The sequence below is a fragment of the Mesoplodon densirostris genome, chromosome 19, assembly GCF_025265405.1.
Source record: "Mesoplodon densirostris isolate mMesDen1 chromosome 19, mMesDen1 primary haplotype, whole genome shotgun sequence".
NCBI lineage: Eukaryota > Metazoa > Chordata > Mammalia > Artiodactyla > Ziphiidae > Mesoplodon > Mesoplodon densirostris.
Window position 1 is genome coordinate 35,759,813 of NC_082679.1, and position 11,929 is coordinate 35,771,741.

General features: G+C 58.2%; 1 protein-coding gene across 1 annotated transcript; it reads right to left on the reverse strand.

Annotated features, from left to right (window-relative positions):
- Nucleotides 1–1,351: 1,351 nt before the first annotated feature.
- On the reverse strand, nt 1,352–4,334 carry IRX3 (iroquois homeobox 3). The gene is made up of 4 exons (XM_060084095.1): nt 3,714–4,334; nt 2,425–3,544; nt 2,192–2,258; nt 1,352–1,747 (listed from the first exon to the last, which is right to left on the reverse strand). Exons 1-4 carry the CDS (start codon nt 3,978–3,980, stop codon nt 1,693–1,695), a joined length of 1,509 nt encoding a protein of 502 aa, XP_059940078.1. The 5' UTR covers nt 3,981–4,334; the 3' UTR covers nt 1,352–1,692.
- Nucleotides 4,335–11,929: the final 7,595 nt, after the last annotated feature.

Sequence of the window (11,929 nt, forward strand, 5' to 3'; positions counted from 1 at the left end):
AACGTCTTCGCTGGGTGTGCGCTCCTGTTTCACCAGCCCCCGGTGGGCCCCAGCGGCTGCAGACAGACCCTCCTTCCCACCCGCCCCTGGGGCGCCGTCACGCCGACGGCCCCAGCCTCCGTGGGGGTCACCCGGGCCGGCGCTGGCGGCTGTGCCCGCATGGGTGGGTCCTTGCCGGACTCCCTCTGCTCCCGCCTTAACTCCAAGATGTACAGTATGACGCGGCGCCTTGTTCCGTGACTTCGGGTGTGCAAGCGCTCCCCAAACTCCCCGGGGACCCGCGAGATTGTGACATGTCCCACTGTGCGGGGCAAAAACTAGGCGTCTGGCCGCCCTATAAATTTACTAACTCAGCATGGGGAAGGAGTTGCAAAAACGACACCCCCAAGGCGCCACTCTTCCAGCATCCCTACAACTTCTTTCAGTCAAAGTTGGGCAAGGCTGGCTGACTGCAAGAGAAAAAAGAGGGTGCGGAGGGGACGCGACGCCCGGCCTGGCTGGAGAGGCCGCCGAGGCAGGCGCCGAGCGGCCCTTTTGTCCTGCAGAGGGAGCTCCAGCCCCAAATTTCCCGGCTCCCTCCCCAGGCCCGACCGCCCCCCTGTCCGGCCTGGAGCCGGAATCCAGGCTGGGCCGGTGCAACTGCCCGAACCCCTCGCGCCGGGACCTCAGAAAGCTGCCCTTTCAGGGCACTTCGGCAAAACCCACTGGGATGCCAAGACGCACATGCCGCCCGGAGCCCCAGTGGGCAATGTTGGCTGGGCAAAGTCACCAAGGGGAAAGGATGTGCACCCCTGGATTTCCCGCTCCTGCACACCCCCCCAACTCACTGCCACCCCACATCCCTGTCTAGGGGTCAATGTGGTTGGAAGGGGGCCCGAAGCGGAGCTTGCACAGCCCCTTATGTAAAACTGAGAAAGCCTCAATTGTGCCTATCGAAGAATGGGGGAGGGAGGCGTCCAGATCCTTCTCCGAGTCTTTCTGCTGCGTCATCAGAGAAGGCCCCAAGGCCCCGCGGTTGCTCCAGTGGACCGGAGAGTTGGGCCCAGTTTCCCAGCTCGTTGTAGGCAATCTTGCCCCCTTTCCCACCTGTCTCCTCTGCCCTTTCTCTCGGGCGCCCCAGGTACTTCTCCAACCTTCTCTTCTCCAGCGGCGCCCCCAGCCCGGCCACTTCAGCCTCTCCTCTGCCGTCCTCCGACCACAGGGCCCTGACTCGCCTTGCCTTGCCTTCTCTTCCTCTGATTCGGGCGACTCTTCAAACATGGGGGGATGAGGGTGTAAAACAAAACAAAACGAAAAGCACCAAACAGATCCCTCCGGGGGCAGACAGGCGGGTTATAATCAAAGTGGCAACAGCTCATTTATTTAGCCAAAAATAGATACTTTCTTGTACAATTTGGTTCACACATATGTACATTTTTCTGTATATACAAAAAAAGTCAAACACGCTTAGTCTCACTGAAACTCCACCCCCCCCCCAAATCAACCGAACAAACCAACCTCACAAACTCAGCTAATGTGGGGTACAGAAACCACCGGGGGAGGACTGAGGGGAGATTTGTTTTATTTTTCTTTTTTTGTTTCGTTTTCTTTTTAGGTATCCATACACGGACATGCTTACAAGTCATAACTATACAAGAGCGATTTTTTTTTACAATTATTACAACGATTAAAAAAAATTTTTTTTTTAAGGAGCTAGGATGAGGAGAGAGCCGATAAGACCAGAGCGGCGTCCAGGTGGTTCTGGGCCCTGCAAGAGAGAGGCAGTGGTAGCAAAGGAAGCGAGTTAAGTGCACCGACGCTGCCTAGCATTGGGAGACCCAACCCGGGGCTGAGGCCGGGGGGAAGGGAGACGTCTCAATGTGCAATGAGGTGCAGCTATAGATGCTGGTCTTCTGGTTTAACTATAAGGTTGGGCGTGAGGCGTCAAGACCCGAGGTGCGCGGCTGGAAGGTGGTGGGCTTCACGGAGCCACCTACCGCTCCGAGGTACCCTGGGCCCCTCCCGGGTGCCTGGACTGGGACTCTCGAGCCATCTCTGGGCCCGTGGCGACGACGGAGGAGTGTGTTTCGTCCCCTTTTAGAAGCTCGTCCTAGCTGCGTTCCCCCGGGGGCAGAAGCCCGAGTTTCCTCCTCATTCTTTCCTGCCCCCGACTGCCAGTCCCAACACCCCACCCCAGCTCGGGGTCTCTTACCGCCTGGGCACGGGCTGGAAAGCTGTCTTGAGTAACTTTTTCTCCACTTCCAAGGCACTACAACGATCTACGGGAAGTGGGAGAAAAAGGAAGGCCTTTAGATCGCTCCATTCTGGCGCCCAGGGCCGCGGGAGGCGGGCGCGGAGTGGTAAGCGCCCTGCGCCCCCCGGGACCTGCCCGGGCGAGACCCCCAAACTCGCCCCCTCCCTCCGCATCCTGGGCTCCGCAGTCACCTGTTCCGCCCTCGGGCTCCGCCGGCCGAGCGAAGGCGGCGGCGGCGGCCGGGTGGCCCGCGGCTCCGGGAAGTCCCAGCAGGTGTGGAGGGGCCGAGCCGAGCAGGGAGAGCGGGTGCGGGTGCGGGCGTGGGCCGGGCGGCGGGCCTGGAAACGGCCGGTTGGTCCAAGCGGAGAACTTGCCCAGCGGCGCCGAGACGAGTCTCTGAGCCGCGGCGGCGGCGGCTGGAGAGAGCTGCAGGGCTGGGGGCGCGACGGCTGCCCCGGGGGGAGAACCCCCCGCGCCCGGAGGCGAGCGGCGCGGGTTGTCCGGGCTTGTGGCCGTCTCGGCCAGGGACCAGATCTTGGGTTTTTGCAGGGCCGACGCAGGCGCTGGTGCGGGAGCGCAGGGGTCCAGGCCCGCTGAGGGCGAGGGCGGTGATGGCGGAGTCGCGGCCACCGGCGGTGGCACTGGGGCCAGACTCAGGACAGGCAGTGGACGCTCCTCCAAGCCCTCGGAACTGTCGTCGGAGTCGCTATTCTTGGAGTCTGAGATGGGTTCCAGGCCGAGGTCGCCGTCCCTGTGCGCCGCGCCAGGCAGGGCCAGCTCGGGCCCCGCGGCCGCGCCGTCTAAGTTCTCCAAATCGATCTCCTCGTCCTCATCGTCGTCAGCCAGGCCCTCGCCCCCGGTGTCCTCCTCCTCCCCCCCGAGTTCCTCCTCCTCCAGCTCCAGTTCGCGTTTGCTGTCTTCTTCATCCTCCTCCTCGTCTTCCTCCTCTCGCTCGCTCCCGTAAGCGTTGCCCTCCTCGTCCGTGCGGCTGCGGGGCGCCCAAGTCATCTTGTTCTCTTTCTTGAGGCGCCGGCGCGCGTTGGCAAACCAGGTGGACACCTGAGTGAGAGTCATCTTGGTGATGATGGCCAGCATGATCTTCTCGCCCTTGGTGGGGTAGGGGTTCTTGCGATGCTCGTTGAGCCAGGCCTTGAGCGTGCTAGTGCTCTCCCGGGTGGCGTTCTTGGGACGGGACGGGTCCCCGAACTGGTACTGGCCGTATGGGTAGAAGGCGGGGTGCGGGTGAGGAAACGCAGTGGCCGCGGCCGGATGCTGCACCCCCGGGCTGTCCTTCAGCTCATACTGCGTGCCCTGTACGCACAGGGAGAAGGAAGGGACACGCGCGGAGGGAGCGTGGATGAGCCTTAGCTGTAGCCGCCTCCACCCTCCCGGCCCAGGCCCCTCTAAGTCTACTCCCGCGCGCACACCTCGTCCGGCGCCCCAGCTCCAACCTCCCCGCTGCGGCTCCCCGGCCACTTACCAGCTGCGGGAAGATGGGCAGCTCGGCCGCGTAGGGCAGGAAGGCGCCGTAGCCTTGAGCGGCTGCGGCTGCGGCTGCCGCCGCGGCGTAGGGCGCCCCGTACACGGACGAGAGTACGTTGGACAAGGACCCCGAGGCAGCCAGCTCTGAGGCTCCAGCTCCCGGGCCGCCACGGGCCCCAGCGCTGCCACCGCCGGCGGCGGCCCCCGGGCGCTCGGGTGGGTAGAGCGGGCGGATGTACTGGTATCCGAGCTGGGGGAAGGACATGGTGGCCCGCGGGGCACGGACGGAGAGGGGGCCCGGCCCCTGGGGCCGCCCAGCTCAGCGCCGCCCGCGGGCTGCGGCGCGCATCGGGGGCTGGGCCGGGCTGGGGCCGCGCTGCCTCCCGCGCTGCGCTGCGCTCGGCGGTTGCCTATTGATCTGCTCCGCGGCGGCGGCGGCGGCGGAGGCGAGGAGCCAGGTCAGGTCCGAACAGATTGGCGGAGATTCCCGGGGCTCCGGGCTCTGATTGACATTTCTACGGGCCCGCAAGCCCCTCCTCTCTGCGCCGCGCTCCCTCCTCTCGGCAGCCGGAGCTGCCTCTGCCCGCGCCTCGCTCCTCACTGCCCTCCTCTCCCCGAGCTGTGCCGCGCCTCGCTTCCCTCGCCCTCCTCTAGTTTTCACTCCCCCTTCTCGCCCTTCCTCTCCCCTCCCCTTTCTGCGCTCCTTTCCCCACCCTCCCCAACCCCCAGGATCGCTTCCGCTCCTTCGGGCTCTTTCACTTTCCTGGATGCTATGAAACTCTCGTCTTTCTCTTCTCTTTCCTTCTCTCACTATTCCTTTCTCTTCCCTCTCTGTTCCCTTCACTCTTTCTTTTAAAAACCTATTTCTCTCTACTTACACTACACTCCCCGCACCCACATCCCCGGCCTCTGCTCTCCGGGCTAAGGCGGCCTAAAGTTGTGGACACTTCGGGTGTCGTGCGGGGGGTGCGTGTCCGTATCTGTGTCTGTTTGTCCGTCCCCGCCCTCACCCCCCCTCACCCCCCTCCCTCACCCTTCCCCAAATCTCGGGTCTGACGTCGCGCCCTCTTATTCGACTTTTCCTTGCGTCTCCTTCGCGAGTCACCAATCGCCTGGGCGCCCTGCAGGCGAGGCCGCCCACCCCCGCGGATACTGCGCGCAGGGCGGGGCGGGGCGGGGCGGGAGCCCGGGCTCTGCTAGTCCCTTCCCACCCCCTCTGGCCCGCGGCGGGAGGAGGGGGGGGCGGGAGGCGCGGGGACCGGGGTTAGTACGGGGTCAGGTCGCCCCTCCCGCTTCCCGCCTCTCGGTACCTCTCCCCCCGCCCCAGCGCGCGGGGCCTGGGTCGGGACCAGACCTTGCACCAGGCGCTGGGGCTTTACTCTGCCCGGGTCCGCTTTCCAGCTCGCACCTCTGGACTCCCGGCCACTCTGAGGCGTGGGGAGGGAGCTTGAAGAGTGCGCGAGGGATCGGGGGTGCGTTATAAGGGAGTCTTCAAGGACCGTCTCTCTGCTCAGGGAGGCGAAGCAGCCCCCTGCTCAAGAGGACCAAATCCAGCAGTTAACCACGTTAACGCCGCACGGGTGTCAGGCTGCAGAATCCCGTCTTAGAAATGGCGGGGGGGAGGGGTGGGGCCGAAGGGTGGACGCCCCGGGAATCCTGGGGAGCGACGTCAGGAAAGTGGAGGCTGCCCGTGCCCTAAGCTGGCGTGGGATGGGGGAGGAGCAGGGAGCCGGGTGGCGGAGGCTCCAGGAACTTTCGGGGAGCGCTTGGAGAAGTTTGTATTTTGGAATTTTCGGTCCGTAGAGATTCTTCGTTTCACTACCCCTTGTCCTGCTCCCGGGTCTCTGCGCCAACCTGTTTTCTTTTGGCAGGTATACTCCCTCCCGCTCGGGTGGGGATGGGAGGCAAGACTTTTAATTTTATAGTGGGATATTTCCTAAACCAAACCTGAAATCCCAGTAGCCGGGCGCCCACCTTCACGGATTAGGGCGTGCAGGCTAGAGCAGGATTGAAATTCCCGGTATTGCGGCGGCTTCGGGCTAAACGCTTTAGGCCGCTGCGGCGTCCTACGCACAGGCCAGGCCTGCAGCAGGAGCGCTGCGGGGACAGCACCCGGGGCGGTAACTGCCTTGGAGTTGCCAGTCCCGGCTCGGAGGCGGAAACTGGCCTCCGCGGGCTGATTGATAGAGGAATCGAATCTGAATTCCACCAGAGGGGAGGGATCGGAGAATCTTGGCCCCGGCTCTCTCTGGTCTCCGCAACAACAGGGAGCCCCAGTGGGGAGTCCCGCGGGCACTCAGTTTTGACCCCACCCCACTCCCCGCCTCTTTCTACCAGTCTTAGCACGGGTCGGCGGCTCCAGTAGGTGTGAAGGCCGAGAAAATTGGGGGGAACGCAAAGGAAAGTTTGGGGGCAGCTAGGTTTGGGGTTCGATTGGGGAAACTAAGGGGCGGCCTTCTCAAATTGGGTCAGACTGCTTCCCTAATCTCCTCCCCGCCTGCTTATGCTTGGTGCCGGGTGTTGGCCTTAACTGGAGTCTCCCCTGGAGAGGAGGTATCAGGGGAAGCTCTGGCTTTGAAATGTTTTCCCGGCGCCTGATTTCGTTTTCAGTTAAACCTCTCAGCGAAGTGGCATAGGGAATCATGGGCTCACCTTCTCGCGAAAGATCTCAGGGTTACAAAATTGAGGGTAACCTTATTACCTGGAGCGTTTCCTAAGTGTCAGACCCGGAGCCTCGACGTCCCTGAAACCTAGAGTTTGCACAAAGTAGTGGCGCCAGACCCGCGAGGAGACAAGAGCGAGATTCTGAGGCGGGGAAACTGGGGCTGCGCTGGGCCGCTATTTAACTCAGCTCTTCCAGAAGGAAAAGAGAGAACAATGAGCCCCGGAGATGATGCTTCTGTCCGCCTTAACCAGCTATCGACCTGGCTGTGTCGGGCTGCGGGAGGCGGGAAAGAGGCCAGGGAAGGGGCGAGGCTGTTCTCAATGACTTAGCCACGCCGGGCCGGGGCACCCATGGCCCGGAAGGTGAACCTCTAACCCAGATAAGGACCCAAGAACCTCTATTATTTAGATACCTCCAAGCGCCCCAAGTCTCGAGCAGAGTCGGTCTCTCCGCTACCCTAGTCTCCAGATAAGATCAGCCCTACCATGGCCCGGGCGATCTGCGCCGCACGTCGGGACACAGAGTCCTTGGCAGCCGAGACCCGACGTGGCGCTGGCTCGCTCCCCAACTCCACCAGGCCAGTAGAGCCCGGCTCCGAACTGAACTCACGGGTCCAAGGGCAGCCGAACCTTTTCCAGGGATTTTTAATCCACGAGTTGGGGTCAAAGTGACACTCGCACAGGGAGGAAAAGCAGGTGCACGGGAAGTTGATTTGGGAAAAGCATGCGCGCAAAAACGCGCCGCGCGCAAACCCTTCTCCATCATCTCGCTTTCTTCCAGTGTTCCCAGAGCACAAAGCGCTTCGGAGGCTTGTGTAGACGCTTTCTCAACGCGGCCCAGAGTGTGGGGAATGCAAGGGGGCGTCCATAGCACTCGCTTAGCGCGCACAGCAGCGCTCCCCGGTCTCGCACTTGGAGCCGCGGCCCGACGTGTGCCCAGGGCCGGCGGCCCGTCTGGCTCAGGGGCTGCGCTGCGTACTGTACACGAGCCGCGAGCCACCAGGCCCCTTTCTGCCCCCTCCTCGCCCAGACCACGTTGTCCACGCGTCCCCATCGGGGGGCGCCGCTGTAGCCCTAAGTTTACCCGCCGAGGCCCATCTTCTGTCCTTCCCTCCCAGGCCCGAAGTCCCCGGGCTGTAGTGAGGACCCGCGATCCCTCGGCTTCCTGCAGACGCCTTGGCGCACGCTCCCACCGCTCCCTCCCCCCGCGCTCGGGTTACAGGTTAATGAAATGCTCGTTTTCCTCAGTCATTTGTTTTGTTTTCCTGCAAAGTTCTGATAAGTAGCTAACCAACGAAGCTTGTAATTACAATCTTACAGAAACCGGGCCGATCTGTATATAAATCTCACCATCCAATTACAAGATGTAATAATTTTGCACTCAAGCTGGTAATGAGGTCTAATACTCGTGCATGCGATAATCCCCTCTGGATGCTGGCTTGATCAGATGTTGGCTTTGTAATTAGACGGGCAGAAAATCATTATTTCATGTTCAAATAGAAAATGAGGTTGGTGGGAAGTTAATTTCTCTCCGCTCTGTGAAGCGTAGACAAGAATTTAATGATTTAATTACAGTTGTAAGCCCTTTCCATGAGACTTAAATTGAGCTGAGAATATTTTTTTCTTTCTTTCTTTCTCTTTCTCTCTCTCTCTCTTCTGCGTTCTCTCTCTCTGCTATTAGCAGCCGCGTGGATGCCCGAGTGCGTGGCCTGGTGTCCGCACCGGGAGGGGGTTGTGTCTGACCGGGAATCCGGACCCCGAGTATCCCAGCAGGCGCGGGGCCGCGGCCTCCAGGGCCGCCTCAGAACGGGCTGCCTCTCCCCACCAGCCGCCAGGGCCTCGGAGCCCCTCCCTGGGTCCAGAGAAGCGACAGGGAAACTTTGCGAGAAACTTTGCCAACTTCGCTCTCGGCGAGGGAGAGGCTGCCCGAATGGCCGGGCCAACGGCTGGCCGCGACGCGCGGGGTGGGCCCCCAGCCGGGCCCGGGCACCCGGAGCGGGCCGGGCCGCCCAAGGAGCCGCGCCAGGCCGGCCGGCCCCTCGCTCCCCAACTCGGCCCCTGCCCCTCCCCGACCTGGCCCGCGCCCTTGGGTCTCCAAGCAGCCGAGATGCGCAGCGCCCAGAACTGCCAGGATCGGGGAAACCTGGCCCTCAGCGCGACTGATGTTATTATTTTTTTTTTACCTCTCCAGGATCATCCTTTTCCACCTGACTCGAGCAGTTTCACTCCCTCCCCCTCCTTTGTTTGTCTCTATCCGCCTGTCTTTCCCACTCTCTATATATTCGATTTCTAGGTCATTGCTTTTTCTTCTCTTTCCTCAATCCCCTCATTCGCCGTTTTCTTTTTTCCTCTGGACCACTTTTCAGTCCACTTTTCTCAGTTTTGCTCCCTCCCTCTTCCCTTATATATGGCTTTCCCCCCTCTGACTCTGCATCTCTTTCCCTCGCCCTCATTTCTTGTTCTTTCTTTTTCTTCGTCCCTCTCTTTCATCCTAATCTGTTTCCCTCCTTCGTCGATTTCTTGGTCTCTCAGGTTCTTTGCATGTATTTTCTCTGCTCTTCCTCTCCAGGATCCGTCCCCTCCCCCGCCCCCCCCCCGCCGTGGATCTGCCTTCCTGGCGGCGCCCCCTCCTCATCCATCTTGGGAGATGAATATGTTGCTTTATTGGATGCCGAGGCCAGAGCTGGGTGATGGGGCTCGGCCAGCCTAGCGCATTTTCTTCATGCATATTGACGAGATGGTAATGAGTGCGTTTGCATTGTTGAATGGAGGTGCTTCTTTTCCTGCCGCAGTTCGGAGCCGACGAGGGTGTCGCGGGCCCAAGAGTGCCCGCGCACCCGGCCTGATGGCCGCATATGGCCCTCAGCGGGTTCACCGCGCTCAGGGCCGGGGAAGGAAGTGACCTCGCCGAGCGCCCGCTCGGGCCGCCGCCTCCTTGGGCTTCTCCACAAAGGCTGGCGGCCCTCCTCTCATTAAAGCCTCATTACTGGAACCCCCGCTTGGCTCGCGACGGTTCCTTCGCGCCCCCCAGCCCAGGGGTCTCAGAACCCCCTCCCCTGATGTTTTGAGGCCCGTGATGGAGCGCCCCCAGGAAATTAGTGCCTGACAACATCGTCTAATGGCAATAAATTATTTGCGATGCCGAATGACACGTCACGGGATCAAACACAGCCGCATTGTGTACGGTGCCCTCGCTCACTCCATGTTAACTTGGAGGGCGCAGTGGCCGCTCTTGGTCAGGGAAGGTTGTGCGCAGGCCCCTGGCTGTCCGCTCCCGCCTGGGATCAGCCGACCTGGAGGTCCTAGCCGTTCTAGAGGGGCGTGTCCCTCCCAGAGAAGATCTGCAAACCTCAGGACCCAGGCACGCCTCTCCAAGAGGTGAAGGTTTTTGAAAGTCAGGAGCTCAGAGGGCGCAAACTCTGAGTTGAGCTCAGAGGGAAGCGACGTACTCCTTGCTGGAAAATCAGAAGGGCATGAAGCCTCCGTTCCAGACACAGTCGAGCGGAGAACCTCTGGACATGACACTTTTGCACTAATCTCCCCGTTCTCTTCCAACTCCGTACTGGGAAAGTTGAGAGCTCTTGGTTTAGAAGCAAAAATGTCAAATCTGGCCTTGTCTGGAATTGGGTAATATCGCGTCCCCCAGAGTTCATGCCCACGGCTACCACCTCTACGATTATTTGCTTAATGTTTTCCCTTACGTTGACTCACTTTAAATACTTAAATACCTGTTTTTGGAAAAAAACCTTGATACTACGACTGTGACTGGAAAAGTGGCTGTTACTCACCATAAAAGGGAATTGTAAAAGATAAACACAACCAACCAATGTTAATACAGGTTAGCTATGTTGCTTGCCTGGGAATGACTTCTAGAGGTCCATCTGTGTGTGTGTGTGTGTGTGTGTGTGTGTGTGTATTAGCAAGTGTTGAGATTGTCAAATACGAATCTTTCTAGAAGAAATGAGAGAACTGAAAAGGGAATGTTTCTCACTCTTCAATAATGTTAATTCTTTGTCTCCACACTATCTAAAATTATGTTGAGGACCCTAAAAGTTGCACTGGTTTAGGGTTTACCAATGTCTATTGAAGAGTATGTAAAAAATTCAAGATAAAAAAATAACATGTTGAATTATTATTATTTACCCAATAACTGTGTTAAACATGTTCACACAGTATCACATTTAATTCTCACAACAGACCTCCAAGGGAGAGACTAGCTTAGGGTGGCCATGTATGGTTGTGCAGGGTGCTCACTGAACAAGGGAACCCAGCTGAGGAACTAAGAGGGTCTGAAGTTCAGTCCTTGTGTGCTCATCAAGCTGAGTACCTCAGCTCAGGGCTGCACTTGAGGAAAAGCGTATTTCTCTAATTTGCACAAAGTTGGGGTATGACCTAGCTCTTATCTGAGGCTTAGAGAGCTTGGCCAAGCCCAGACTGGAACCCCATCTGATATTCATCCTTCTAGGGGGAAGACCAGGGTGTTTTGGGGATTGGGGGAGGTGGTGCTGGGAGGCTCGGAGAGGGATACTGGAAGACTAGTCCCTGGTTTGACCAAAGGTAAAGGCAGCGAGACTGCTGGGTTTTCCCTTCCCCTTGATCCTCACACTTCATGCAAATATTTGGAGAGGACTTGAGTAAAAATACAGCGGGTCAAGGGCCCATTTTCCCTGCTAGCAGCCAGGCTGGGGTAGGGGGAGAAGATATCTTGGTTTGCTTGACCTAACTATGGGCGTTTAGACCTGTTCCTTGCCTTTTTTGGTTCAGTTTACCTGCATGAGTTTATAGACCAGAGTTCTGCTTTGTTGCCATCCCTACTGTTAGACCAGTGTCCTTATAAGAAGAGGAGAAAAGACACAGAGATAGACACAGAAGGGAACAAGGTGATGTGAAGACAGAGGCAAAGATAGGATTGATGCATCTGTAAGCCAAGGAATGCCAAACATTGCTGACAATCACCAGAAGCTAGAAAGAGGCAAGAAAGTATTCTCCCCTAGGGCCTTCAGAGAGAGCATAGCCCTGTCAGTACCTTGATATCAGACATCTAGTCTTCAGAACCATAAATTTCTGTTGTTTCAAGCCATCTAGTTTGTGGTAATTTGTTACAGAAGCAGCCCTAGGAAACTAATGTATAGAGTGATGTGATGGGGGTAAGAGAGCTGTTACTTTAGATAGCACAATCACAAATCTGTGGGGAGATGATGTTTTAGCTAAGATGGAGCCAGTCATGAAATTCTGGGGGGCAAGTGTATTTTAAAGCTGCTCGGTCCAATACAGTACCTGCTAGCCACATGTGGCCATAGAACACTTGAAATGCAGCTGGTCCAAATTGAGATAAGCTGAAAGAGTAAAACACCACCAGATATCATCAAAGACTTAGTATGAAAAGAAAAGAATGTAAAATATCTCATTCATTTTAAGATATTAATTGCAAATTGAAATGATAATATTTTGGATAGATCGAGTTAAAGAAAGAATATTATTAAAAGTAATTTCACCTGCTTCCTTTTACCTTTCTAAATGTGGGCAGTAGAAAATTTCAAATTACATTTG

Bases quoted from the DNA above. Each gene is read 5' to 3' on its own strand.
- IRX3 (XM_060084095.1), bottom strand. From the start codon at position 3,980: ATGTCCTTCCCCCAGCTCGGATACCAGTACATCCGCCCGCTCTACCCA. The intron at 3,545-3,713 runs GTAAGTGGCCGG...CTGTGCGTACAG, and splicing joins TGCCCATCTTCCCGCAGCTG to GGCACGCAGTATGAGCTGAA. The intron at 1,748-2,191 runs GTAAGAGACCCC...TCTCTCTTGCAG, and splicing joins TTCCAGCCCGTGCCCAGGCG to GGCCCAGAACCACCTGGACG.